Source organism: Tyto alba, unplaced genomic scaffold, assembly GCF_018691265.1.
Source record: "Tyto alba isolate M040663 unplaced genomic scaffold, T.alba_DEE_v4.0 Super-Scaffold_19, whole genome shotgun sequence".
NCBI lineage: Eukaryota > Metazoa > Chordata > Aves > Strigiformes > Tytonidae > Tyto > Tyto alba.
Window position 1 is genome coordinate 3,990,200 of NW_024881281.1, and position 25,427 is coordinate 4,015,626.

Genomic DNA, 25,427 nt, shown 5'->3' on the forward strand with positions numbered 1-25,427 from the left:
TGCAGCCAGACAGGGCAAAAGGTCTGAACACACACCCACAAAAATACCAGCAGGCTACCCCGCTGGCATCACCTCCGCCTCCCGTGAAATAAATTCTCCGCTGCTCAGAAAGGGCTGTATGGTGATGCTGTCAGGGGAACAGACCAACGTAACGGAGCAAATTATCAGCAACTGAAGAACCTTGTGCTCCTGCTACATCCCACTTTTGCAGTGAAAGCATCGATTCCTGCTTTGTGTGTGAGAGGAGAGCCTTTACCCCTTGGAACTGTTTGATGTTGCAGAAGCAATGCTGCGTGAGCTGGGTCAAAGCCCTCTATCCCCTGTGCCACAACCAGAAGAGACTGAAGGGCTGACTTTCCAAAGAGGCTGAAAGAAGTTAGCTGTCAGCCAGCTGAAACCATTTTCAGACCTACTCGGACCTACAAGAGCCCTTTAGCACTTGCACAGCTTTCACATCACGGACTCTGCTGTGCTTTGAAATCCAAGTGTTCCAGTGCCACATGCCAGCCTCCTCTCCTCCTGATCCTTAAAATACTCAGCTTGGCTTAAAATTCAGGCAGATTTAAGTAGTAGTTGATTTAAAGAAATTTTTTTAAATAAGGATTTTTTATTTTTTGTTTGTTTTGTTTTTCAAAGTGAGATTCTCTCATCTTTTCATGTTTCTAGGAGCTGAAACTAAGAAAAATCAGCACTGTTCACAAGACTCCCAAAAACACTAAGGAAAAAGTATCATGAACTGCAAGAAGACAGTCGGCGCACGCTTGGCAGCGTTATCTCTGTATCATCAGTGCTGCTCAGTAAGATGGAAAACAAACTGGACCATACAGATGCCTGATCCCATCCGAAGTGAGCCATGAAATGCTGCTCCATCCCGTTCATCGGAGCGGTTCTCGAACACATGTCAGCACAACACGAAGGTGAACCAGTGCTCCGATGGGGCTGTGTTGCTCCCGGGAGGATAGGCTGTACAAACTGACTGAGATGGGTCAGGATCCAGGAGCAAATTCCCAGTTATTAATTCATGTGTCAGTATGACTGTCCATTATCACCAAAGGGGAGAGCAAGAGATTTCTTTCAAAGGGAACTTTTACATTGCAGTTGCAGAGTAGAGATCTATTTGGAGGCTTTGCAATTAATGAAGATCATTATTTAGGGAAATACAAACTGTCAAAAATTGAGGTTTTAATTTTTCCTTAAGTGCATAGATTTCTAACACAATTTAAGCCACCATTCTGCTAAGCTAAAGACTGAGCAAAGCTCTATAAAGCATATAAAAATTCCAAAAGTAGTTGCAAACTGCTCTCTCCCCTTTTCCCTTCAACATGTCTGGCAGGCTCCCCCCTAGACTTTGACTCGGTTCAAATGCAACGCTCTTACATCTCATCGTGTTATCATGAACCCTGTGCTATTCAGCCTCCTTATTAAAGCCCTGAGCTCTTAGACTTTACTCTTACTTATTTTCAAATGTGTTTCTAGCCCACAGACTTCAAAGGGAAATTTCAAAATACGAATGCTAAAGGCGCAAAGAACTGAAGGCAAATAAAAAATACACCAAATTTATTACTTCTATAAAACTTGACAATATTTTGGGGCTTCTCTTGTGATTTTGATGGTCTCTGGCTGCTGCTGCTGCTGTTGTGCTTCAAATCTTGACTTTAAGATAAGAAAGGATGAAAATCCTATGGGAAACAAAATTGATGCAGTATTTACTTGTAAAAGCAATTACTCTGATTTATTTGGGGGATACACAAAACCAGAGCAGCTTCAGGAGACAGATCCCTCTCTTCTCTGCAGCCCAAGCAGGGAGGATGGATGCGTGTGACTAAGAGCCCTGCAGCCCACAAGAGCAGGGAGCACGGGCACCGCATCAGGGAGTGACTGCTCCCTTCCTCTCCTGTTCAGCTTCCCTCTGCCAAAGGAAAATCCACTCCTGCATTAACGCAGCACTGGGCAGACCAGAGGAAGAAGGGCAGCACAGCTTCTGCAAGTGTGGATGGCTGCCACATGCCCCCACTTCAGATTGAGAATTCAAGATCTAGCAGAGGCCTTGCAGATTGGAAGGGAATTTAGCATTGAGTTCTTTGACTGGGTCCAGTCATCTTCTTGTGGGGTATACACTTCTCCTCCATCTCCTCCACTGCTCCCTGCTGCCAGGGAACAAAATGCTGTATAATACACATGTATAGTGCAGGTAGAACACTCTCCCATCTCATGGGAAACCGACCTCTTTTGGGGGCAGAGTTACGAGAGATCTAGGCTTTTCCTAATGATCTCCAACAATTTCTGGGACTACACATGTATTGACACCACACTGCTTAATCACGCAAAAATACAAGTATGTGCATTGCCCAAGGAGCATTTTTAACCCCACGAGAAGAAGGAGTGAGGAGAAAGAGTAGGCATGTGTCTTAGTTGCTTCATTTCCCACACAGAGCACTCCAAACAATAAGCCAAGACAGCCTGTTGAAGCAACACTGGATTAAAGAGAGGAAGCCACAAATTCATGTACGCAGGAAGACCACGGGTTAATTCCTACTGGACAATAAGTATAAGACCACTTGCAACAGAAGACCAACATTTACCCAACATTAAAACAAAGAAAACTACCAAGGTATGCCTGCTGGCAGAAGCAATGTTTATTCACATGAAGCGCACCAAGCTTCTCCCAGGAACACTGCTGTGAGCCCTGGGGGAGGGCAGGCCATCTCCCACACGCAGTGCCTGAAAGGAGATGGTAAGCTCCACATTTGCTGTCTGATCTAGACGACACGGGATGGGAGAAGGAAATGAAAATCTGCATCTTCCAGGTTTTCATGCTGGGCCTCTGGCCATACTGCTGGTTAGCCCTGATCCCTCCACCGCCTCATTCCCAACAAACACCAGCATTCCCAGATCTGCAGGAAGTTCAAGCGAGTTGAGGTGAGTTGGGTAACTCTGGCACTTAAGTCATCTGTGACACTCATTGAATGCAAGCCTTTATGTTTTGGTATGTAGCAGGGCAATATGGAAAGAAGCATTTTGTTATTTATGGTGAAAAACTACAGAAGATCACAACAAAGCCCAGTGGTGTCTTTCTGGATAAAGAGACACGAAAAATGCATTGTATTCTGGCAAATCTGCACTTGCTACAGCAGCAGCTGTGGGGATTTTCCCCCATTTTTGATTGCTACTGTCTTATAGTTTGATGCTGGCTCAAAGCATCCAACAACCAAGTCGTTTTAAAAGAGGAGTGGCAGGGAGGAGGGTAAACCCCTGTTTTTCTACATTACTTATTGCTGCTGCATGGGTTTTAGAGATAAACACAAGATAGAATTGGGATGGAAGATGGAAACTGCTAATGCAACAAGTTATTTAATTAGCAGCATAATAGTGACTGTCCATGTATCAGTGGAACACTGTATTCAATTAATACAGCCGCTAAGCTCACAATGGAGCCAATGCTGACAATGAGAGCAGACTTGCTTTTCAGCAAAAGCAGATCTGTCCACAGCAGCAGCTCTTCTCTGTCCCTGGATAAGATCTACTGCAGGGAGACGAAGCCACCATATGTACACCTGAGAAGGTTCACCAAAAGTTATCCTTTGTTGTTTAATCTGTTGCCTAAATTCTGAATGTTCGTCTCTACTATAAAGCAAGTATTGTGGTACTGAAATTAGTTTTATTACTGTGGATGTGCCCTCTATGGAAACTGAACAAAAATGTGTGCACCAGAGGACAGGTCCCCAGACACCGAGGTCTCTCAGCCACGCCAGAGTGCAGGACAGGCCCAACCTCTTAACAGATTTGAAGCAGATCACATGTGTAGCCATGCCTGCATTTCTCCCCAGCCTCCCCCTCTCAGAGCTGGATGGAATCAAGGGGTTCCTAGCTGAGATACTCCGTGAGCAGCTAAACCTAATCTGACTTTAACTTATTCCTTCCATGGCAATCACTGCTGAAAGGAAAGAGATCACTTGAAATCTTCAAATTCCAGGTTTCAGGTAGAGACAGTCTCAGTTTCTACCTTTATTATTGCTACTTACTCTAACAGTTGTGCTTTCCATGCAAACACACTGTGTATTTTAAGAGAGGAGTCTCTGGGTGGAGTTTCCTCATGCACTTGAGCTTCAATTCTTGCCTGTTTCAGTTCTGCTGGATGAGAAAAACTGTCAGGCCAAACACCTCCAACAGATGGACGCTGAGGCCCCTCTCCAGGAGAGGCCAGACTCCTAGAGAGATCTGCTTCGCTGGCAGACATAACAGCTCCCCTAAAACAGATGTGAAGCCCTCTGATAGCATTCCCTGCTGCTATAAAATGAGACTGCAATAGAAACTGTCACAAGAGATTCCTCCTGAGAAGCCAGGGTCTCCTCTCCAAGAGGCAGTAAGTGAAGAAGCTTCCCCCCCGCATGGCTCCCACACTCATGTGCACTTGGTGACTAAATTACAGACTAAACCAGAGGGCTCAGAGTTGTGAGACTCATATCTGCATTTTTCCTGGGCTGCTTCTTACAACTGTAAACCAGATTAAAAGTACACACCTGCACGGGAAGTTCATAGGGCAGCTCACCCCATCAGCAAGCCTTCGAGCCTGCTGGCATTTCTTCCTCTTCCAAGTGCAAGGGCCAACAACTGAAACACCCAGCGAACCCAGGAAGGCTCAGACCTGATCAACTCCATGCTCCAGTTGTTCAGGATTTGCAGCAGTTGCAGCAAAAACCCTGATGATTCACTGTCCTTCATCCCTGGCAGTTCCCTGGATAATAAATGGGAACAATATTTTATTTATGCCCAGGTCATCAATTCTAAGGCAGAGGAAGCAGAAGACGAAAGGAGAGTTATTTCCACAAAGAAAGCGACGGATTAAAAAAAATCCATTTTTACCCTGTCCCTCCTCCTCCTTGACAGGGAATTCTAAACCACTTTGAATTATTACCTTTTTCCTTCTTTTCTGGAACTGAATGAAATATTTGAAAATCATATAGCAATTAATTGCTGTATAAACACAATTATACAAGGAGGTACAAATTACCTTGGATTCATTCTGTTAAACAACCACCTTCTGACAAAGTAAGAGGCCTGATCCTGACTGTCTTCAGATCCCATTACAGACAACAGGAACTGAGGGAACACAGTGACTTGTAGGGTAAGCCCCTGAGGAAGTAATTACCCAGGACAGAAAGATCTAATTTAGGTAGCTGTACTATGGAATAGGTACTACAAAATACTCATTACGCAGCTCAGATTTCATATTCTGACTTCTTCCTGCAAAGGGCATTTTTTTTTTGTTGTTTATTCCCTCCCAAATAAAGGCTGCTCAGAGCTGATGAGAGGTACTCAAATTACAGCCTTCGAGACCCATTCCCCTCCTCCCTGCTGCAATACAGGCCAGCAACAGCAAGGACAGCAAACACCAATCTGTCTAGTAAAGGTCCTGGGCATGAGTTTGATTGCAAGAGTTCATCTCTGCCTAATCAATGCTCAATCTCCTGGTCAAAACGCTAAAGGAAAGTGGTCCCATTTGACAACTTTGATGACACATTGTTCTATTGAGAACTGAAGTCCTCTCAACCCACATTTTAAACTTCATGGAAGCCAAGAACTACAAGACATCTTACCACAAGTTCACAGCAGTGGAATAGGAAGCTAAGAAACTCCAATGACTTCTCATGGAACTGCTTTGCTGCTCATCACTTAGAGCTTGAACTCTAGCAATACTTGCAATTAAAGAGCAAGCTCTGAATGATACCTAAAAGTGACAATCCATTAGGGAACAAGACCTGAAAAGCAGGACCCAAAAGCTACTAGACAGCTTCTAGAAATGTGTATAAAATTGATAAACCTGGTGCATAAAGAGCTAACAGCAAAACGAACAGAAGCTTACTGTGCGGTGCTGAGCCAGAAACACCAATACAATTATGAAATGTGTGTGCTGTAAAGATGTTACTGCTGAGTCTAAGGCTGGAACAATGAGACCGGCCCTGTTTCCATTCCTAAAAAGACTTTGAAACGTTAAAGATGTAGAATAGAATAATGAAAATGATACAGATGTGGAAAAAGTATCACTGCACCATGACAAGGTTCAATCTGTTTAGCCTATCAAAAAAGTGATCAAAAATTACCTTGGTTACTGCATAACACAACCTTTTATAGGGAGAAATAGTAGGTACTACAGATCTATTTCATTAGCAAAAGAAAGAAAATAATGGCCAATGACGGGAAGCACAAGCCAGACAAATCTAAATTCAAAGACTCAGATTTTTAATAGTAAGGATGATTAACCACTGGAAAAAATTAACAAGGGGAGCAGTGAATTTTCCCTCTCCAAGTCTTCAAGACTAAATGCTTTTTCTGAAGGACATGCTGCAATCGTGACAAAATCCACTGGCCCATGCTCTGGAGGAGGTCAGATGTGATTAGCTCCTCCTGACCCTAAGAGTTCATTACTGTGTAGCTGGCAACTTAAATTCTTATTTGGGAAGAAAAAGATCTACTTTTAAAGCAAGAAGAAGCCCCATGTAATGAAATATAGTAAGAACTTTACCCATGAAAAGGGAATACTCTCCTTACCTCACACACAGGTTTTTTCCTATGATGGAAATGCAAGACTTTCACTTGACTACTCTTGGACACTTACTAACTGCCTCTTTCTTTTTTCCATCAGATTAAAGCTCTGAAACAACCACATCGTCATTTTAGGATAATTGTTTTACTTTGTGTGCATGCTCCCTCCACCCAGCAAACAACTTCATGTCTTCAAGGTGAACTGACATACAAATGTCAGCTGGTTCATGAGAAGTAAAGCACTAAGAACATTAGACACTGCCTGGCCCCCATAATCAGAAAGAAAAAAGAGAACAAAAAGCCCAACAATTGGTGCTAACTTCACCTATACATGGTGCATCAAATGCTTCAAAGTTGCTGAATTCATCCACAATGTATCTGAAAGCCAGCACCAAAGTTTCAAATCCTTTTAAGATTCCCCAGTTGCAACATGGAACAAAGTTTGATGCTTTCAGCATTCCATAAAGCTAAAAGGTTTTTGTACCAACAAGCTCAGGCTCTAGCAGCCTGCTAGCCAGGGAAGCAGCTAGGCCACAATGACTGGGAGCGAGGTTTGCTTATAAACCTTTCAACTCCTGCCCAAGAAGATAGAAAAGAGAGCTTCCAAGTATTCCCTAGATAACAATCCAACCCCAGCCGAGCAAGTCAGGCACACACAAGGTCTCTGTTTTTTCTAAATTCTCTGTGCTGGAGGAGCTGCAGACTTTTGTGTTGAAGAATTTCACATCCATGTTCAGTAAGGCTCCCATGCAGACATCAAAGGAAAACATTAAACTTCCTCGGCAAGCCTTAGGCAACTTCAGAGGATACATCACTGCATAATGTTTAGCAGTTGGATCACAGTAATTCATGAAAAAAAAAGAAACTGCAGGACGCCCACAAGGCATTCTCTACATATTTCCATAATCAGGGACATTTCTGCTGAATTACTGCTCACATAGCAAAAAACATCAGCAACCAAGACACTAACTAGGCTGTGCTTGGCCTGTATCTTTCTGCTCTTGTTGACATCCTTTTTTACTGGACACCAGGTACATTGAACTCAAACAGAAAAGGCTGACAAAGAGTTTGAATAGCACAGAGTAGGTAGAAACCAGCATCACATCTGCCACTCTGAGAAAGAGAAAAGATGCTATTTACACTGTTGAATGTCTATTGTGTTAGCTGTTCCCCCAGGCCCCACTAGAAAATGATGCGGAAGGCACATTTCTCAAGAAAAGCCGCTCTATCTCCTTCCCAGAGAGGTTTTGCCACCCTTGATTATCAAATAAACATTTTTCTGAAGTATTCTAAATATCATGGCATGTTGTGCCTGGGAAGGATAAATGTAACAACAAGTATCTTTCACTTACTTTTTGGCAGTTGGAAGGCACTGAAATACGCTTTTTAACTACAGTCACCTGGCATGGTATTTTTGTTTTTACAGTAAAGCCAAAGAAGATTACGACACACTGTACTAATTCATAAGAGCAGACAGTACCTGCTCCAAAGTTTATCTTCCAAGCAGACTGGACAAAACAGCAGCATTTCAATTGTACAGGTGGGGAAAGGAGGAACAAAGACATTGAGTGACTTACTCAAGGTCACATAGGAATCTGTTTCAGGGCAATGTTGAGTTCCCAAAGTCTCAGGCCACTTAGGCATTGGAAAAAAGCAATGAAACAAGAGTATGTACTATATTTGGCACAGATTTTTAAATGATGCATTGCTGCAAGGGAACAAGAACCTCCACTCATGCTAACCCAGACACCAAAGCAACATATAAAGGAAAACTAGTTATTCACTCCACCCAATCTATCCGATCACCTTATATTTCCTAAGTCAGTAAGACCTTTCTTGGCCAGACGATCCAACCCACAGTTTAGATCTTATTACAAATCAGACATACTAAACCACTTTCTCCCTCTGGCTGCAGAAGATAAAAGGCCAAGCAAGCAGGCAACATTTTGGTAAGTGGCTTCATGTAACAGCTTTGGATTTTCTTAAAAGCCTCAGCATCGATTATTTTCTTTAAATAGCAATGGCTTATTGAGAAGCCTTCTACCCATTTTAATGCACAATGTTTTCCTTAAGCAGAAAAGAAAGCAAAAACTGCCCTGCCAAGGCATATTTGTCAAAGAGTTTCGGCTACCCAGCCCTGGCAAAACACTTTGAAGTCAGAGTAAATTAACACCAATGCTGAAGGGCTAAGAGGGGAAACTTGGAGATGGAGAGGAAATAAAGTATGGATTGACACAGAACAATACTGGGATTCAGTTCCAGCTTGTGCTTCAGCCAACAGCATAAGCCAGTGCTGCAATTTGTATGTATCCAAAGGAGCTAAAAGCTCGTGGCATGCAAAGCAGCACAGCTCTCGTGTGGTCTCTGCACAACTTGGGGAAAGAGGAATAAAGGAATTAATTTCATCAAGCCAAATCACCAACACCCTGCTGTTACATAAAAGCCTGATTTCTGGGGAACGTTTCCAAAGATGGTGTAATTTGGGCTGTTTTGATTATAGTGACACAGTCAGGTTCAAGATGGGATACACTGCAGACCAAGAAACACTCTGGTTTGACAAAATCTCCCACTCCCTTTTCAATTCTCATGGCACTTGTTTCTTCCTTCCGTTTGCCACATTTTCATACAGAAAACAAGCACAGCAATTGCACTGCCTGGTTCTCAGATGCTAATATGATGCTGTGATGAGAGAACTGCAGAAGGCATCTGGGAGATGTTTAAAACCTAACTCAAACAGATAAAAGGATGACTACTGAAGTTTGCCTGGGGAAGTTTCTACGCGCACTGGAAACCCCTTGAGGCAGCGACTGCCCTTCTGTTCTCAGTTTAATATCCAGTTGTACAAATTATGACTGCACAATTACTTTCACAAGGTTTTCAATTATACAAAGAATATATCTTATTAAGGTTTATAACTCTGAGAAATAAAACCTAAAACCCCCAACCCTTTGCACTGAAGTTGCATGACCTGCCTGTGCTCCACCAGCAATGAGGTCCCAACACTATTATAAATTGATACCACAGTCTACAATGAACTTTTAGAACGAGCAGATACAAGCACCGCAGCACACTGCAATTAGCACTTTCATCATTCAATACATATAGCCTCATACTGTGCTTTCATAGCTTCCCTCTCGTGTCCATATTTCAGCAGTCAGCATTCTTGGGCAGTTTCTGCATGCCTCAACGGCTAGAAGCTCAAATTCCAAGCAGTCTGCAGCACTGGCATTACCCTGCTGGGAGCTACTTACCTGCAAAGCTGGCTGAATTGCACAGTGGACCAGAAGGAGCACGGACATGGAAGGGAAGGAAGTGTCAGAGGTGAAACCACTGGGCATGCATTGCCTCGTGTTTTCCCTGGCTGGGGACCAGCTATGTCAAAAAAAAAAAAAAAAAAGCAGAGCACAAACTCTAATCTACCATAAAACCAGCATCTTCTGTGTCCCAACACAAAATCCAGCTGATAACAACTCTCCCAATGGAAAGGCAGGGGAGCAACTACCCCGTCTTATAGATAACTCAGCTGAGCACAGGAGCATAAAGTCACATAGCTGAGCCAAGAGGCTGAGTGTATTTCATATCCAGACCTGGGCACAGACTGCTGTTGACATTTACATTTCAAAAACTTTCTGTTGAAGAAATGTACAACCTTCTCCTCTTTAAAAGCTTGAGGCTTTGACGGTCCTCAAGCACAGCTCTGCTAAGAACCACTGCAACTGGACCAAAACAAGAGGAGCCCCCATGAGGCCCACAATGACTCGGAGGCGATAGCCTAATAGGAAGCCTGTCTATTCAGAAACTGCAACAACCAAAATTATAGCAATCTGCAATCAGCATTATTCACAACAAAATTCTTAAACTCAATTGTTTGGCATGGAGACAGTATCACAGAGGTACACATCAACCTAACTCATGCAACAACCATGAGAAAAAGGAAGGAGGCAGCAACAGAAAGAGACAGGTCTGAGCACCCAACACACAGAATCCAAAAGGACCTTCACAGCTGCTAAGATATCAACCCTGTAAGGACAGATGCCCTTGGTGCAAAGTGACATGTTATAATCTTTCCTGTACAAACAGGAAGAGGGGAAGCACCTCTAACGGGCAGCGCACCTCTGTCCCTTGTGATCCTGGCCTTTCTCTCAAGGCTGCTCCAAGAAGCTGAGCAGGTTTAAGCTGTGCGCCCACACGCAGACACAGAGCTCACGCTGCAATTTCCTCTCATCTCAGCTAATAAATCTTATGGTGTGTCTGTTTTTTCTGAACACAAATTTTATAAGCTGCATAAACTTTACGGAACGGTTGATTGCCAAGGCAGACAAAACCTGGAAACTTGATGCCTGACCACAGCCAGGCACTGCAGGCTCCAACAGACACTCCAAGAAAGTTCAGTTTTCACACTTCAGAAAAAGATTCTTACTGGCATGCTCCCTCTGCATCAAAGGTCCCTGACTTACTGGCTCTGAAAGCTTTTTAGCTTAACCTCAAGACCCTTCCCCTTGTGATCAACAGATCAAAAGACAGGATGGAATCCTTCCACCTTCCTCAGCTGAAAGCACATCCTACCATTCATCCCTTCCTTTTTCACTGCAACGTGTCTTGTTAGTAGACTGGCAAAAATATGAGGGTTTGAGCAACAACTCAGTCTTTGGAAAGCCATTTTTCTTTGTGGTAGAAGCATCAGAGAATCTTCCCTTAAGTAGGAGCTTTAGTGTAGTCACTTGGTACAGCTCAGGGTTTAACTTCTCCAGACACTTTGCCTTCAAATCATGATCATGTAACAACCCTTTGGCTATGCTGACAAGCGTGTACGTGAACAAGAAGTGTCGGGAAGGTAATATACACAGTCCTGGCCATCAGTTAGTCCAGTTTTACAGCTAGAAATGAAAGGGAGGAGGTAGTATCACGGGAAGAGACAGACCACCTGTAAGCACTCCAGAGGCCTGAATTTGGAAACGTGTCCCCTGCAGTTAGATTCAAGATCACTTAAAACAAAAACGGCGGCTCAGAACTAGATCCTCTGGGCTGAGAGCCCATTTTCCAAGTGAAAACCATGGTACCGGTTAAGGCCAGGCATTTCCACAGCAACTGACCTGCAGTGTGAGCGAACGCACCCTTCCGCTCCCCGGGGAGGAGGCGGCTGCCCAGCACCTGCGGGTGAGGTCATGCACGTACCTTGGAAATGAGCTCATCGTGGTTGGCGAGATGAGCCCTGCAGTGAATGCAGCTGTAGGTCCTGTGGCACGAAGGCAGATATGCCTGGAAAGTCTTGGACCTTGTCATCTTCACCATTGGAGCCACGGAGCGCTGTGTGAACTCTGGGGTGGCCCAGGAGGCACTCCCACAGGACGGGTCGCACGGGAAACACCGGAAGACACAGGTAAAGGCCGTGGTTTGGCAGGTGATGGGTGTGGGGCAGGCTCCACACGCTGGTGACGGCTTCAGAGGAAGAGATTCAGGCAGAGGGAATGGGAGACTTCACACAAACCTACGTTCGAAAAAGAACAGAGACAGAACACTCAGCTCACACAGGCGACAATGATCTCCTGGCCCACAAGGCGATCTAGGGTTTGATTGAGAGAACAGGGAAGAGCCAGAACAGCCAGGAGACTGGCGTGATGTCTGCAGATTAGATCAAAGAGACAGATTTTTTTATTCACAGCTCAGCCACTGACTTGCTGACTGCCCTCGCATCTTCCTGCTTCTGTTATCTACCATCTTCATATCGCTTCAATGTCTGCCATCGCTATTCATTCTTCCAACACTTAATGGATTTAGAAATGACTACAGAGGTGCAAAGATGCTAAGAAGGTGATTTTCATCCAGCCTAGTCTCCCAAACAGCTCTGGGGAACTGCACATGTCAAGGTCTAACTCTGCACCATCCATCGGAGAAGCCAGGCTCTGTTAGATAGAGAGACATTCAGGACCCAGAGTCAGACCTGCCAGCTCTGGCGTGGGTAACTCACTGATGCAGCACCCCAGAGGCTTGCAGGAAAGCTGGGAGCTGGACAGGGGTTTCCTCAGCCACCAGGAAAGGGCACAAGTCACCAAACCAGTTCTGCTCTCCATTCTGCACTAGTTTCCACATGGGAAATGGAGGATTACTTCATTACACTCTCCTTTATAACTCCCCGCAAGCTCTAAAGGTAGAGGCTGCACTCTAGTATTTTTTTTTTTTTCACTCAGAACATCTGACAGCAGTCAAAGCAAGCAGCAGTCTCTGAAGACTATTCTTGATAACAAGAGACAGTTAAAACCCTATTCAGGGTAGAAACACCTTTTTACAATCCAACATCATCTAACAGAACCTGCAAGGCAGCTCAAGTCTGGATCTCTTTTTGTTGGCAGAAATCGTTTTTTCAGATCCCACATCTATAAGCCTTACCAGCTACAAATGCTTCTTTTGAGAATGGAAAAAGCATAAGGGATAAAGGAAGCCGTTCCCCTCCCTCCCTGATACATGGCGTGCATGCATGCTCTAGAAATTAATCAGGAACTCTGGCTGCTCCTCCCATGAGGATTTTCCTTTCCATAAAACATGTGATTCTGTTCAGTTTCTGAGTCTGCACTTTGTGTATCAAATACTGGAACGATACCAAACCCTTCCCTTAAAAAAAAAAAAGAAAACCAAGACATAAAAACCCCACACCTGACCTGCAGTGGAAATTTCTGAAGTGGACAAAACAGAAAATACAAGAGCTTAAGAGCTGGTCTCTAAGCTGGTATGAGTAACTTGCCTGAAGCATAGCTGATAATCTTCCAGGTTAGAATAAAGCCAGCCCAGGTCACTACGTTACTACACTGCTAAAATAGCTTCCTGGAGTTTGCGTGCTAAGGTGGCTCTGCTGCTGCTCAGTAGGATGCACCTTTCCAGAAAAAGCACCAGCCACACACCTGGCTCAAGGTATGCTGCAGAGAACGGCTGGACTGGAGCTATTCTAAGCAAATACATCTCTCTGGCTTGCCAAAGGGAAAACTGTCAGAACAGTGGGCTGGAAATCAGAAAGTCAATTGTGGAACTGAAAGCAGGGCTCAAAAAAATTGTTGTAGGAGGCAATCCTGCAGAACTCATAAGCATCCCATTTAGATAACCTCTTCTGCCCAGTGTTAGCATCAGTCACAAGTATCTCGCCATGACACAACTGTCCAAGTCATACTTGAAAACAACAACAAAAATTAAGAGTGTGAATGCTGTCTGCTGGAAAGCAATCCCACGATCACTGTCAGACAGCAAGAGCTGCTAAAGATCTTGTCACTTAAGTACCAAAGGGTCATTTATGGAAATTCCTGTCTTCAACACTTCTGCTCCTAACTCTTCCTGGCATTACTGAAAAAGAAGATTCAAGGTATCCAAGTTGCTTTAGCATTTCTTAAAGTATTACCTGCTGAACCTACTGCCAGCTGGACAATCCCCGAAAGCCAGGCATGCTATTTGTAAGCTTTCTAGTAAACAGTTCCTGCAAGTGCTACACCAGAGGGCTGCCATAGGCTCACAGGGGCATCATTTGGTGCAGCAAAATGTTCATTATATTACGACCATGCACAGTGCTCAACAGGTGGCAGACAGCAGTCAGACAACAGGACACCCAATTTTTCCTTTTTCTGAAGTATTTTTCTTCTGCTTTCCAGAAGGCAGCTCTCTTACAGTCAAACGGGAAAAAAAAGTGTCTTACTCATCCAGCAAACTCCTGATAAAGCATATCTATCAAGATCACAGTAGTCAGCACTTACATAGCACTTTTTATCCTTAAAGCTCTTTGCAAACACTAACTAATCAGATTAACCTTTTCCAATTAAAGTTACAGTGAGAGCTTTGGAAGACCCATCCTGACACAGAAGGGCTCACTTCCCAGCTTGTAAGGAACTAAACCTTCTCTTGTTCAGCCAAAAGGGGTCTTGCCAGGAATTTATCCGGCCAACCTGTAGCTAAGCAGACTGTCTGTGCAGTATTTGGTATAGAGCTGCATCTCTGTATTTCAGCAAGATTTGTCTTTTATACTAATCTGAAAAGAGAAATCGGGCAGTCTTCACCTGTATCCTGCCCCAGTCCTCCATATGCATCAGAATTCTGTCAAAACTGAGTTAGTTTTGCATTAGACAATGTTGTTTTCCCCTCCAAGCTGAGGAGCACTTCAAGGACTGAACCCTATGTTTGCAACAGGGCAGAAACAAGATGTGCAAAACAAAGCAGAACCCTTCTTTATTTTCTGCTGACGAGATGTAAGTAAAAGCAACACATCCCAGCCTTCCTGAACTAACCAAGTGCCAGCCTTTACAGTCACAAGACAACAGAACCACCCCCAAATTCCAAGCCCCTGATTTAGCAGCTGATATGCTATATCCCAGCCCTAACAGATCTCAGAGCCTGGAATTTGTGAGCCATGTGCTTTGTCCTCCAAGTGCACGGAAGCAGGAGACTAAGTGTGCTCTTACTGGGGCCAAATGCAATTGCATTCCAAGGCCAAGCAGCAAGTCCTGCCTGAAAGAAACAGATTACATTGGACAGACCATCTGCAGGAAAGCGCAAGGAAGGACTGGCAATCACTTTAGCTGATTTCTGAATGAGAAAACAGACCATGTCTAAACCTTAGATTTCACTGATTTGTAATGAAATGGTGCAATCCCCTTTCTCTCATTTTCTTCAGCACAGACAGGTAAGCATACCAACCACCCGTTTTACTACTTCCCTCCCATACTGTCATACCAAACATTTATTTTCTGATCAGCCTAGAACTGCAGCACAGCAGCTGAAAAAAGCAGTCCAGGCATCCTCAAAACCAAATGGAGACATGATACCCAATCAGAATAACGTAAGAGCAGTCCTGTAATGTGTTGTTTGCTGACCCCTCTGTCCAGGCCTCCCAAGCATCAGTGCTCTAGAACAATGAGTAAAACAGGAAATACTACAACCGCATTTATCTAATACAGAAATGAACACACACGCACGCAGATTATCCGCTGCAAGCAGTTTTCTGAAAAAGAATTTCATGAGCGTTTGTTTATTTGACCTCATAATACAGTTAACGTCAGCAAAAACATTTGACCTTTTCAGAAGTGGACAAAAAAAAAAACATTCAAGTGAGATGATATCAGAGCACAGATTAAGATTAATTGCAATTCCTGTTCTCACTACTGTGCTGAGAAGGCAAACCAAACCGATCTCTGCTTAAAGCGGGGGAGAGAATAAAGATTTGTGAGCTAAGGTCTTGGTGGGAAACCTAGGTAAGAAACTGCCTTTAAAAAAACCCTTCAGGTAAATTAATCTACGGTAGCCATACTTTAAAAAGGCACTACCTTCATACAGCATTCAGCCCAACAGTCTGATTGCTTGCATGCACTATCTACCAAGAGCTCTGTCCTCATTGTATTAAGGGAGAGGAGGGAAAAACAATAGGAAATGCATTCTTACATCCTATGAGCACAGTTAGTAGCTTGTAGGGACTCATTTCCATCTTGAATAATATCTTGAAATGTATTAAATAGGATTTGTGGCCCTCAGCAATGCAAAAACCAACCTCCTGTATTTTCTTCTGTCCTAGCAGCAAACACATCTGAATTAAAATACATTTAACTGCTAACAGTACATTCATTCTACTGCAGAACAAAAGCATGCGGATGATTTTAGGCTGTGCCTCCGGTTTTTCAGAGTGATGAGTTCACCAGCCTCACTGACAGTGAACATTAGTGGAGTCATTCCATTCACTTAAAAAAGTTTAGAAAAGCTTTGATTACTTTATCATTGTGTCCAGTACTGTTAGAATAAGTATCTGTAACCAGTAACATAATCCACTATTTTTCTTTTATCATTCTTCAACAGAAATTAATCTCTGGGATGAACAAACTCAAGTTGAAGGAACAGAAATCTGAGCATTAATTAGTTCACAAGAAGTCAGAAAACTGGTTTAGACAAAAGGAAAGAATTCTAGGGAAAAAGCTTATCAACACTGTTTATTGTGGTTATCAATGAGAGAATCAGCTGAATGTACTGCTTGCAAGCACTGTGTGTGTTAGGGCTGCCCTGCTTAATCCTGCTAAGTTTTAAGCAGATGCCACCTCCATGAAGGAAAAACCACGACACACATTTTGCTGTTCAAACAACTTTTTGGTTCAGTATTCACCCACCACCTGTCCAACAGCCACTTTCCACATGAAGCTGTTAGCAGTTCAGGAAACGCAAAAAAGGAGAAATGCCAAGTCTGTGCCAAACACTTGCTAGACAAGGCTACTGCTTGTACAAGTCCATATGTCACAATGGCAGAGGACAAAAACCATCACACGCAAGTCTAATTTTGCATAAAACCCATGTGCAGTGCAAATGTTCCTGTTCATTCTGGCAGGACAAACAACAGGTTTGATGGGTCTGAGGGCTTGTTTTACGGAATATTTGATTTTTAAGATAAACTTTAGTCTGTTAAATACTTATTAGAACATAGAAAAAACTGTAGAAAGCAGCCTGTAGTAGCTCTGAAAAAATCCACCTATTTGGAGACCCAGTCTTTGTTCTTTGGTGTCTCTTCTCATTAATACAGAAAGAGCTAGAGATGTACTTATGCCAAGTGCAATGAAAGCACAAGAGGAATCGGGTTTGGAGTTTTCTGTTTCTACAAGGTCACAAACTGTAACAGCCTGTGCTGCTCTGGGGTTTTAGCATGAGTCTAAGAAAATGCTTAAGGTAAGCACACTTACCACAGTTTTCTTGACATGGAAGCTGCCTTAATGTTGTTTCATGCATTGAAGTTTGAAAGCAGAAGGCTAGTCTCTAAGGTGACATGCTGAAATTGGAGTCTGGATTTAACGCCCAGTTTTGCCAGTCTTCCCTATGGAATAAAAATTAGTGCCAGAATTTCAGGTGCTGAACCCTCAACGGCACCTGGCACAGCTAAGGAGCTTTCATATTCTGATGATGTAATACCGCAATAAAAGATCCTGGTTTGGGGCAGCTCTGGAGATCCTCACTGACACAAAGGACTGCAACAGCTTTCGAAAAGATGAAGCCAGATCATCTGAAGGTAGGAGGGTAGGATGTACATTGTGAGAGGCCCTGAAAGAAAGGATGACCGTTCTGAATATAAACACGGAACACATGGGAAAGCCAAGAAAGGAGTTTAAATAGCATATGGGTGTACACAATGTACCTTTACGCCTTCAGTATCAAGTTTCTGAAACGCACCAATTTCAAACACTTGATGAGATGACACTGCATGCAGCTGAGCAGTACTAGCACAATCAACAAAAGCCCTTACTGATGCATGAACTGTAAATGTCCTTCTCTAATGCCTGCACTCCTTCAGCTCATTCTCCAAACCCTGCAAGCCCTTGGAGACAGGAAAATATGAGAAATGGTGGAAGATGGCCAGCAGGAATCCTCTACATTTTCTTTTATCAGATAAATGGACACAACTGCAATACAAATAATAGCATGAAGCAGGTTCCTCACTTAGACTACCTTCAACTAGAAACATATTTAACCCCCTTTATTCCTCTGGCTATCTCCTAGCAAGCCACTTCATTTCTGCAGGCCCTAGTTCTCTTCCGAACGCTGCAGACAGCACCCTTCACCGCTGGGAAGCACTTTATGGTTCTGGGAAGAAGGATCTGCATGGATGGATGCAAAAAGATGACACTGATGGCAAACAGTACTGCAGAACTGGCCAGGTTACCACTAGAGGGCATCGAAAAGAGATTCAGCAAGAAGCAATTAAAGACTCTCTGGCCATAGTGAGTCAGGGACAGGCACCACACCAACCGTGCTCCACATACCACAGCCAGCCTGTCAGGAAAAACATCAGAGTTGTTATTCTGCTGAATAGCTATCAATACTAAACCTGTAAAAGCTTTCATTGCAATTATATTAATCATTTTTTAAAGGTTGGGGGGTTTTGGGGGTGTTTTTTTAAAAAACAGCAATGTGTCAGTCTATGGTCTAATACAACTCTTCTCATCAAAAATAGACTCAGCACCCCTACAACAAACTTCCTGGTCTCTCTCTGATGAAGAGGCTTTCTATGAAGATGACATGGAAGGTATGTAAAAATTAGTTGAAACTTAAAAGGAACAAACAGCAAATCCTTAAAACTCACTTTGGATTGGAATTTAAGTCTGTCTAGCTTTGTCACTGTATACAGTATTAATCCTAACTTACTAAAAACAAAGTAATTTTAAAATGTATTTTTAAAAATTGTTCTTTGCATAGTTGATTTCCCTTCTGTCAATTTGGAGATTATATCAAATCTAAAACTTTCACTGATTATTTTTTTAAATAGGTAACATCCACACCAGTGCATTTTCAGGTTCTCAAGTGCAACCGTGTAGCGAGAAGCAAGCCCAGAGGATTCCTGCATTCCTTCTTTTGAACTACAGTACACAAGTGACTGGAAAGCAAAGGAACGGGTTAAAGTAACTCAGTGAAGATGGTGCAGAGATGTCTCTTTCCTGGCTGCAGACTACAGAGACCAGATGACCATGAGAACTTTCTGACTTTATTTACAAATCTAGGGCTGGACTCAGACCACTCAGTGTCAGAACTGCCAACTCATCTCTCCCCGCAATTCAGAACAAAGCACACTGTTCAAAACAATCCACTCAGACACAGCACAGACACCACTGGGAAGCAGAGAAAGGAAATATTTCTGGAAATTTTAATCCAATTCTTCCCTTTACAAGGGCTGGCTTCAAAATTTGTTACCTTTTCTGAGCCTATCTCAGAAACCACATGAACACAGACTGCAAGCAAGATTCAGCCTCTGCTGAGAAATAACTGACACCTCTGGCTGAATTCTCTTCCCACTCTTCTACGAGTTGCCTGGCAGCAATATCTTTGCAATGCAGAAGAGCCTGTGCTGCTGATAACAAGCAGCATGGCAAGCGTTTTAGCTGCAAGCTGCCCACCTTTGCTTCACAGGTACGCTCCATCACAGCTGAATTCAACAGCCAGTTACAACAGATGCCAGCATGCGTCAGGAGGAGACATACATGCAGAAAAGCATCACGGTTGGCCACGAGAAATTTGAAACAAGCCAGCTCTTACTTCTGCTCCTACCAGCAAATCCCACTTGTGCCACAAAAACTGCAAGCTGAACTGATTTAAAACACAAATGACTCCTTTACATTTCACGAAACTCATGCCAGCATCCCCCGCAATGGGCTAACAGTCCCTCATCTGACTTGGCCAAGTAGATATGATGGACTTAAGTGAGATAACTGCAAGGCCTTAAACACACTGCAAGATCTATCTCTTCAATTCCTACTCATCCTTCTGCTGAAGCAAGCGACACATTTGATGTGATGGTCACATTTAGAGCTGCAGACCAAGGACATCATACTTTGCCAGTATTACACAGCATTCTATGAAATGAAAGACCCTCACCTTGCTATTCTAGTACCAACCTGAACTAAAGACATCAAGGCAAAGCTCTTCCCATCCAACCAACCAATTACTGCAAAAATGGAAACACTATCTTCCCAACTTCTCTTCCTCATTTGTTTTAATTGCAGAACAGTCTGGGTATCCAAATAATTGTCTATCATTACATTTCTTTTGTCCTCCTTACATTGCTCTATTATCTTCCTTTTTGGCAAATGCAGGTATGGCTTGGATTCAATTAATTTGGTCTGCTGGATGGATCATCTGTTTCCCTGATAAGGGCTGGGTACTGACAGGGAACATGGTGAGAACACTGATCTATCTCAAGTATCCTTCCAATATCCTCAAAGTCATCTGCAGTTGAAAGAAGGATCTGCCATAGCTTCCTGTCATGACTTATTATTTGCAATCTCCCCCTGTCAAATCCTGTAAGTTTTCATCTGCTCATTAAACCCATCTACTCACAGGGTTCTTCCCGGAAGCATCTTTTAACTAGCCTTGCACTGCCCAGAAGCACATCTGTCACAGGAGAGACAATGACTTTATGTTCTACTCTGGTATGTCTGTCTTTTTTCCTGAGTAAAGCTAAGGATAAGATGTTGAATTCTGAGAGATCTCTGCCAGTAACACTTTTTATGCAACAGTTACTATATTAACGAGGAACATACTTTCTGTGGCAGTTGAGTCATCATCCTTCTAGCTTTCATTTATCAACCCATATGTCAAGGGGGCAAAGTCAGGTGAAGATTTATAGCTTCAATCTTCACATGACAGACACTTTATAACTGAATCTAGTTTAAGATGGGTCAAGTCAGCTGTTACCTTGCCAGTTTCTTTCATTAGTTCCTCCTGGATATCCTCACTGGCCTGCATCTTGCTGCCAAGGTATGTGAACTGACTCACCTCTTACAGTTCTGTGCCTACTGACGCATGCTTGAGCTGGGAGTTCCTGGGATTCTCATTAAGATTTTTTTTTTTCCCCTCACAGTTAATTATTAACTACATCTTTTTTTGTCATGCTGGACAATCTGTTTTTAATAACATATTGCTTGAGCCATCCTTTAGCAGTATTTCATCAGTGAAACTTCAATATTCCAGAGTTCTGTGGCTGAGCTATGCCACGTCTAGGTCATACCACACTACATTTTTGTCCTCATAATGAAGTCACTGCCAATGTGAAACAGGAGAAGTGAGAGTGCAGCTTTGACACCACTCTGCCTTCCCTCTCAGTGGATCAAAAAGTTCTCTCAAGGGCACGTTCAAAGCATCCCCAGCTTTTGAAACTTTTAATAGCCTTTGCTTGACCTTGGGAGTTTAATTCTGTACAAGTCACAATGGCAGTTAAAAAAAAAAAAAAGTTTTAAAAGCTATGTATTTTTGTGAGTATGCAAAATACCACACCTTTTAACACGCTATACCAACACCTGAACAGGTGTAAAAGAAACAATCTCTAGCTGGACGTGTAAACCTGCGCAAAGAGACCGGAAGGCTGCTCTTACGGTTGCATTTCCATAACTTCCAATGACTCACATTGCCTGGCACTATCATTTGTTAAAGCAAGAGTGAAGCAGAGATAATAGCTATTTACTAAAAACAGAGAAGTGTGATTAGCTTTAATTAGCATTGTCAAGTGACTTGAGATTGTTGGGTACAAGATGTGGGAGAACTAAGTCTCATTAATTATGTTATTTCCTGCAGCCTTAAGTGGCTTGGCCTGTCCAGTGACGCTTCCGGAGATGGAGCTGCTCCTGACGTCCAACACATCCACATCAGCAGGTAAAAACACTCTCGGGCAGCCCTGGCCGACATGGCTATCGAGTAGAGGGTCGCAAGGCCAGAACGCAAGAGCAATCAGCTTACGTACTGCAAGACAACTACGTGCCCTGACAAATGATGAACAAAAAGGCAAAGAAGACATGGCAGAAAGCAGACTAGAGGGAGAACCAACTGCTGAACTTCATGTAGGATGAAGAGCAGGGACCGATGAGGGCAACAGGGAGTCTGATTCAGGCCCAGGACCCAGCACTCCTGAGCAGCAGCCCACCTGGAAAACTGTATTTTCATCCCCCCAAAGATGATAAATTATTAAATGTCTTTGTTTTGGGAAAAAATAGATTCAGATCCTCAATCAGCATCACACCAGACATGCTGATTTACCAGCAAAAGACCCGTTTTAAAGAACTGAAAAATCCTCGGGTCAGAACAGTCCATCTCTTTGATGGACTTGCCCTGGCTCCTGGAAGGAAAAGGAAACCTATCCTTAGCCTTTAGTTACTGCGATTAGATCTAGAAGACAAAACCGCTGAATTAACAAGCACAGAAAAGAGGGAACATCCTGAAGGACCAACTTACAGGTGTCTGTCAAGGAGGAGAAAAAAAGAAAGCTGTATATTTTGTTTCGGTTTCCAAGCAATAAATACACTCTGCTACACCATTCTTCCTTGAACATCACTGATCAGCTTCAGAACAGCTAAGAGAACTGAACTTTCAATTTCTCCATTCCAGACACCACTTTGTGGTCCCTCTTGAAGCCCACTGCTCTAGCACTTCATAGTTGATTTCTAATGAAGACTCTGCTCAAGTTCCAGCAAACAAAGCTTTACCAGCTAATGACCAAAGCCCAATGAAAGCCTAGCATTACTGGCATTTTTTCAAGAGGCTTCCACACACATGGTCAAAGGCAAGGCCGTGATGCAAGAATAAGAAATAAATGGCTTTACTCCTCTGCAATCCTTGTGTAGTACCACAACAGATCAAGGAGCTCCCACTTTCTAAACTGCTAACCAGGACCTACACCAGAGTGACCAGTTCCTTAATTAAATTCTCTCTCAGCAACAGGTATTCAATCCATGAGTCAAGGAGCCTTTGAGGGAATGTGGATTTACAGGTAGAGATGCTGTCTTCCTCAGTACAACCCTGACTCAACTACCCACACCAAAGAGCAAAGAAAGGAAATCACTTATTCAAAATCTGTGGATCCAGAGGACACAATGGAGCTCAATGACCAATAGTTTTGCCAGTTATTCCGATCCTGGCATCATGAAAGAGACCCCTACAAAGAAAGCTTAAAAAAAAAAAAAAAAGAAAAAAAAAAGAACCACTTGACATATTCATCACATGAAAGAAATGTCTTTGCCCTCTCTACAGCATTTCCAACTTCAGCTTCAAAGCACAAGGCTCACTGTTGAAAGGTCTTTCAGCAGGCAACAAGAATTAGTGATCCAGTGAGAAAAGGAGAACATCTTAATTCTCTATTCAAGCACTACCGTTACACAGCAAACAATGTTTTCAAGAAACCAGAGGCGTCGATCCCAACATGATGAGATCTTAAACAAAATCAATGGGAGTGCTCTGCAAGTATAAAGTCACAAAATACATCCTCTCCAGGCAGAATCCTCTCATGGACTATAAGTAGAGCTCTCTCAGTATCTGCTTGTTTACAACCGCCTAACTCACCAAAGGCCTCTCTGTGCTACCCTGCATAAGCTTTAAGTAACTGTAAATGCATTAGCAGAAAATTCTTATCTGGAGCATGTAGTAGGCCCTGAGGAAGGCAATGTCTAGAAGGCAGGTGTGTCATCCCGCCCCTTGCTTAACTGCTGTCTGCAAGCTAAGAACACTAGTTTGATGGGCCTTCCTCTTTCTGCATTTTAAGACAGAGGCCAGAAAAAAGCAGGGACAGATTCACTCCAGTAAATTGTGAGAGGGGGGTTGTGTGTGTGTGTATGTGAGGATTAAACTTCTTTTTCTACACCATTAAAATCACTTTCAACTGGAAAGCTTCAAATTATTTTGGCTTCAAAAATCAGCATTAAATCTGAAGCTATGGACCCACAGCTTGTTCCACAGCTACTTCTATCATCTCTAACTTCTTTTCTGGGTCAATCCCAGAAGTTTCTGTGGAGAAGCACAAGACAAAGCCCCTGGACATTGCACCTTCTGACACTGGACCTCAGCACAGTGCTCTGCAGAAGAGGAAGCTGCTACACCCTTAACCAGAGGCTAGAGCAACACCACAGAGCAGCCGAGTGGCCCCTGCTCCCTGTGGGTGACCTGGTTCAATGCACCACATGCAGAAACTGCCTGCCTTTAACACCAAGCATGACGGAGGGCTGAGGAGGTCCTCACCCGCAGAAACTGCCTGCCTCTAACAGAAAGCAGCACGGAGGGCTGAGGATGCCCTCTCCACAGGCTGATCCAGATGCTCTGCAATCTTTCTTTTTGCCACACCAGGCATGATGTCACTTCTGTAGCACAGAGCCACAGCCCGCAGCTGGGGAAGGCCTGGTCTCCAGGGACTCCAGCAGCAGGGTTGGTAAATAAAAGCAGCGGCGGGGCACTTCCCCCTGGTCGGCAGCCAGCCTTCGGGAGGTGCCCCCCGAGCCCTGGAGTCGCAAACCTAATCCACACGCACACCTTTGTGTCAGGCACGGATCGCAACCCGGGGTTTCAGGATTTTATTACGCATTTCCTCGCTACAGCGAGACGGTTAGTGAGGGAAGCCCATCCCCTCCTCCTCCCGCGGTTACCTGGCACCGCCAGCCAGCCCCTGCCCCGCAGGTCCCTCCTGTTGATCTCCTCCCTCGCTGGAAGAGCCCGGGTAAAGGCAGAAAGGCAAACCCCTCTCGCCTCGCCTCCTCGCTGCCCCTTGGATGCTCTCCCGGGGGTTCGGACCTGTTGCCCCCCCCGCCCCAAGCCCCTCTCCCGGCCCCGCAGACAAAGGGCCGCCGCTCGCAGAGCCCAGCCCGCCCGCTGCCAGCACCCGCGAGCTCCCGGCCCTCTCCCCCCCACCTCCCCGAGGCGGCACGGCTCCCCCGAGGAGCGCTCGCCGCACCGAGGGGGCGACCAGCCCTGAGGGGGCGACCAGCCCTGAGGGGGCGACCCCCCCCCCCCCAATTCCCTCCCCTCAACCCACGCAGCCGTTGCCCCACAGCGGGGGGCGGATGGACGGACACACACCCCCACACACAACGCGGCTGTGGCGCAGCTCCGAGCAGCGGCTTTACCCCGGCGTGCCCCCCCCTCCACACCCCTCACTCGCCCCCCGGCCGCACTCACTCGCCGCGGCCGCCTCGACAGCGCGGAGGGAGCGCGGCGGCCGACGCGCACCAGGCAGCCCCGCAGCGCCCTCCCCCCCCGCGCCGTCTCGCCTCTGCTTATAGGCGCTCCCGGCCGGCCTGCGGGGCCTGAGCGGCACCGCCTCTCGCCAATCGCCGCCCGCTGGCACATAGCAACACGCCGTCGATTGGGTGAGGGCAGCCGCAGCCCATTTCTTTTTTTTTTTTTCCCAGGCCAATCAGAACGCGAGGCCGGCAGGGGCGCTCCCGCCTCCCACCGGGGCGCGCGCACGCACGCACGCACGCACACACACACACACACACGGATAGGCAGACGCACGCACCGCTGAGGAGGCGGCAGCCAATGGGAGCGGCCCTGGCGCGGCCGGCGTGGAGCGCGAGGGGGGGAATAACAAACAGATGCGTTTCCTCTTAAAGGCGCAGGCGCCGCCGCGATGGAGG

The 25,427-nt window shown here is 44.7% G+C and overlaps 1 protein-coding gene across 4 annotated transcripts in view; it reads right to left on the minus strand.

The window, feature by feature from the left end:
- YPEL2 (yippee like 2) overlaps window positions 1-25,085 on the minus strand; it is a 39,634-nt gene extending 14,549 nt beyond the window's left edge. The window contains exons 1-4 of one of the 4 annotated variants that reach the window (XM_033004755.2): window positions 24,967-25,085; window positions 17,458-17,586; window positions 17,232-17,362; window positions 11,719-12,031 (exon numbers count right to left, since the gene is read on the minus strand). In XM_033004755.2, coding sequence (XP_032860646.1) covers window positions 11,719-11,835 — 117 coding nt within the window. In that variant the 5' untranslated portion in view covers window positions 11,836-12,031; window positions 17,232-17,362; window positions 17,458-17,586; window positions 24,967-25,085. Of the gene's footprint in view, window positions 1-9,794; window positions 9,916-11,718; window positions 12,032-17,231; window positions 17,587-17,680; window positions 17,698-24,966 lie in introns of those variants that run through there. The other 3 variants (XM_042791525.1, XM_033004754.2, XM_042791524.1) reach the window with 3 other exon arrangements.
- Between the last annotated feature and the right edge of the window lie 342 nt (window positions 25,086-25,427).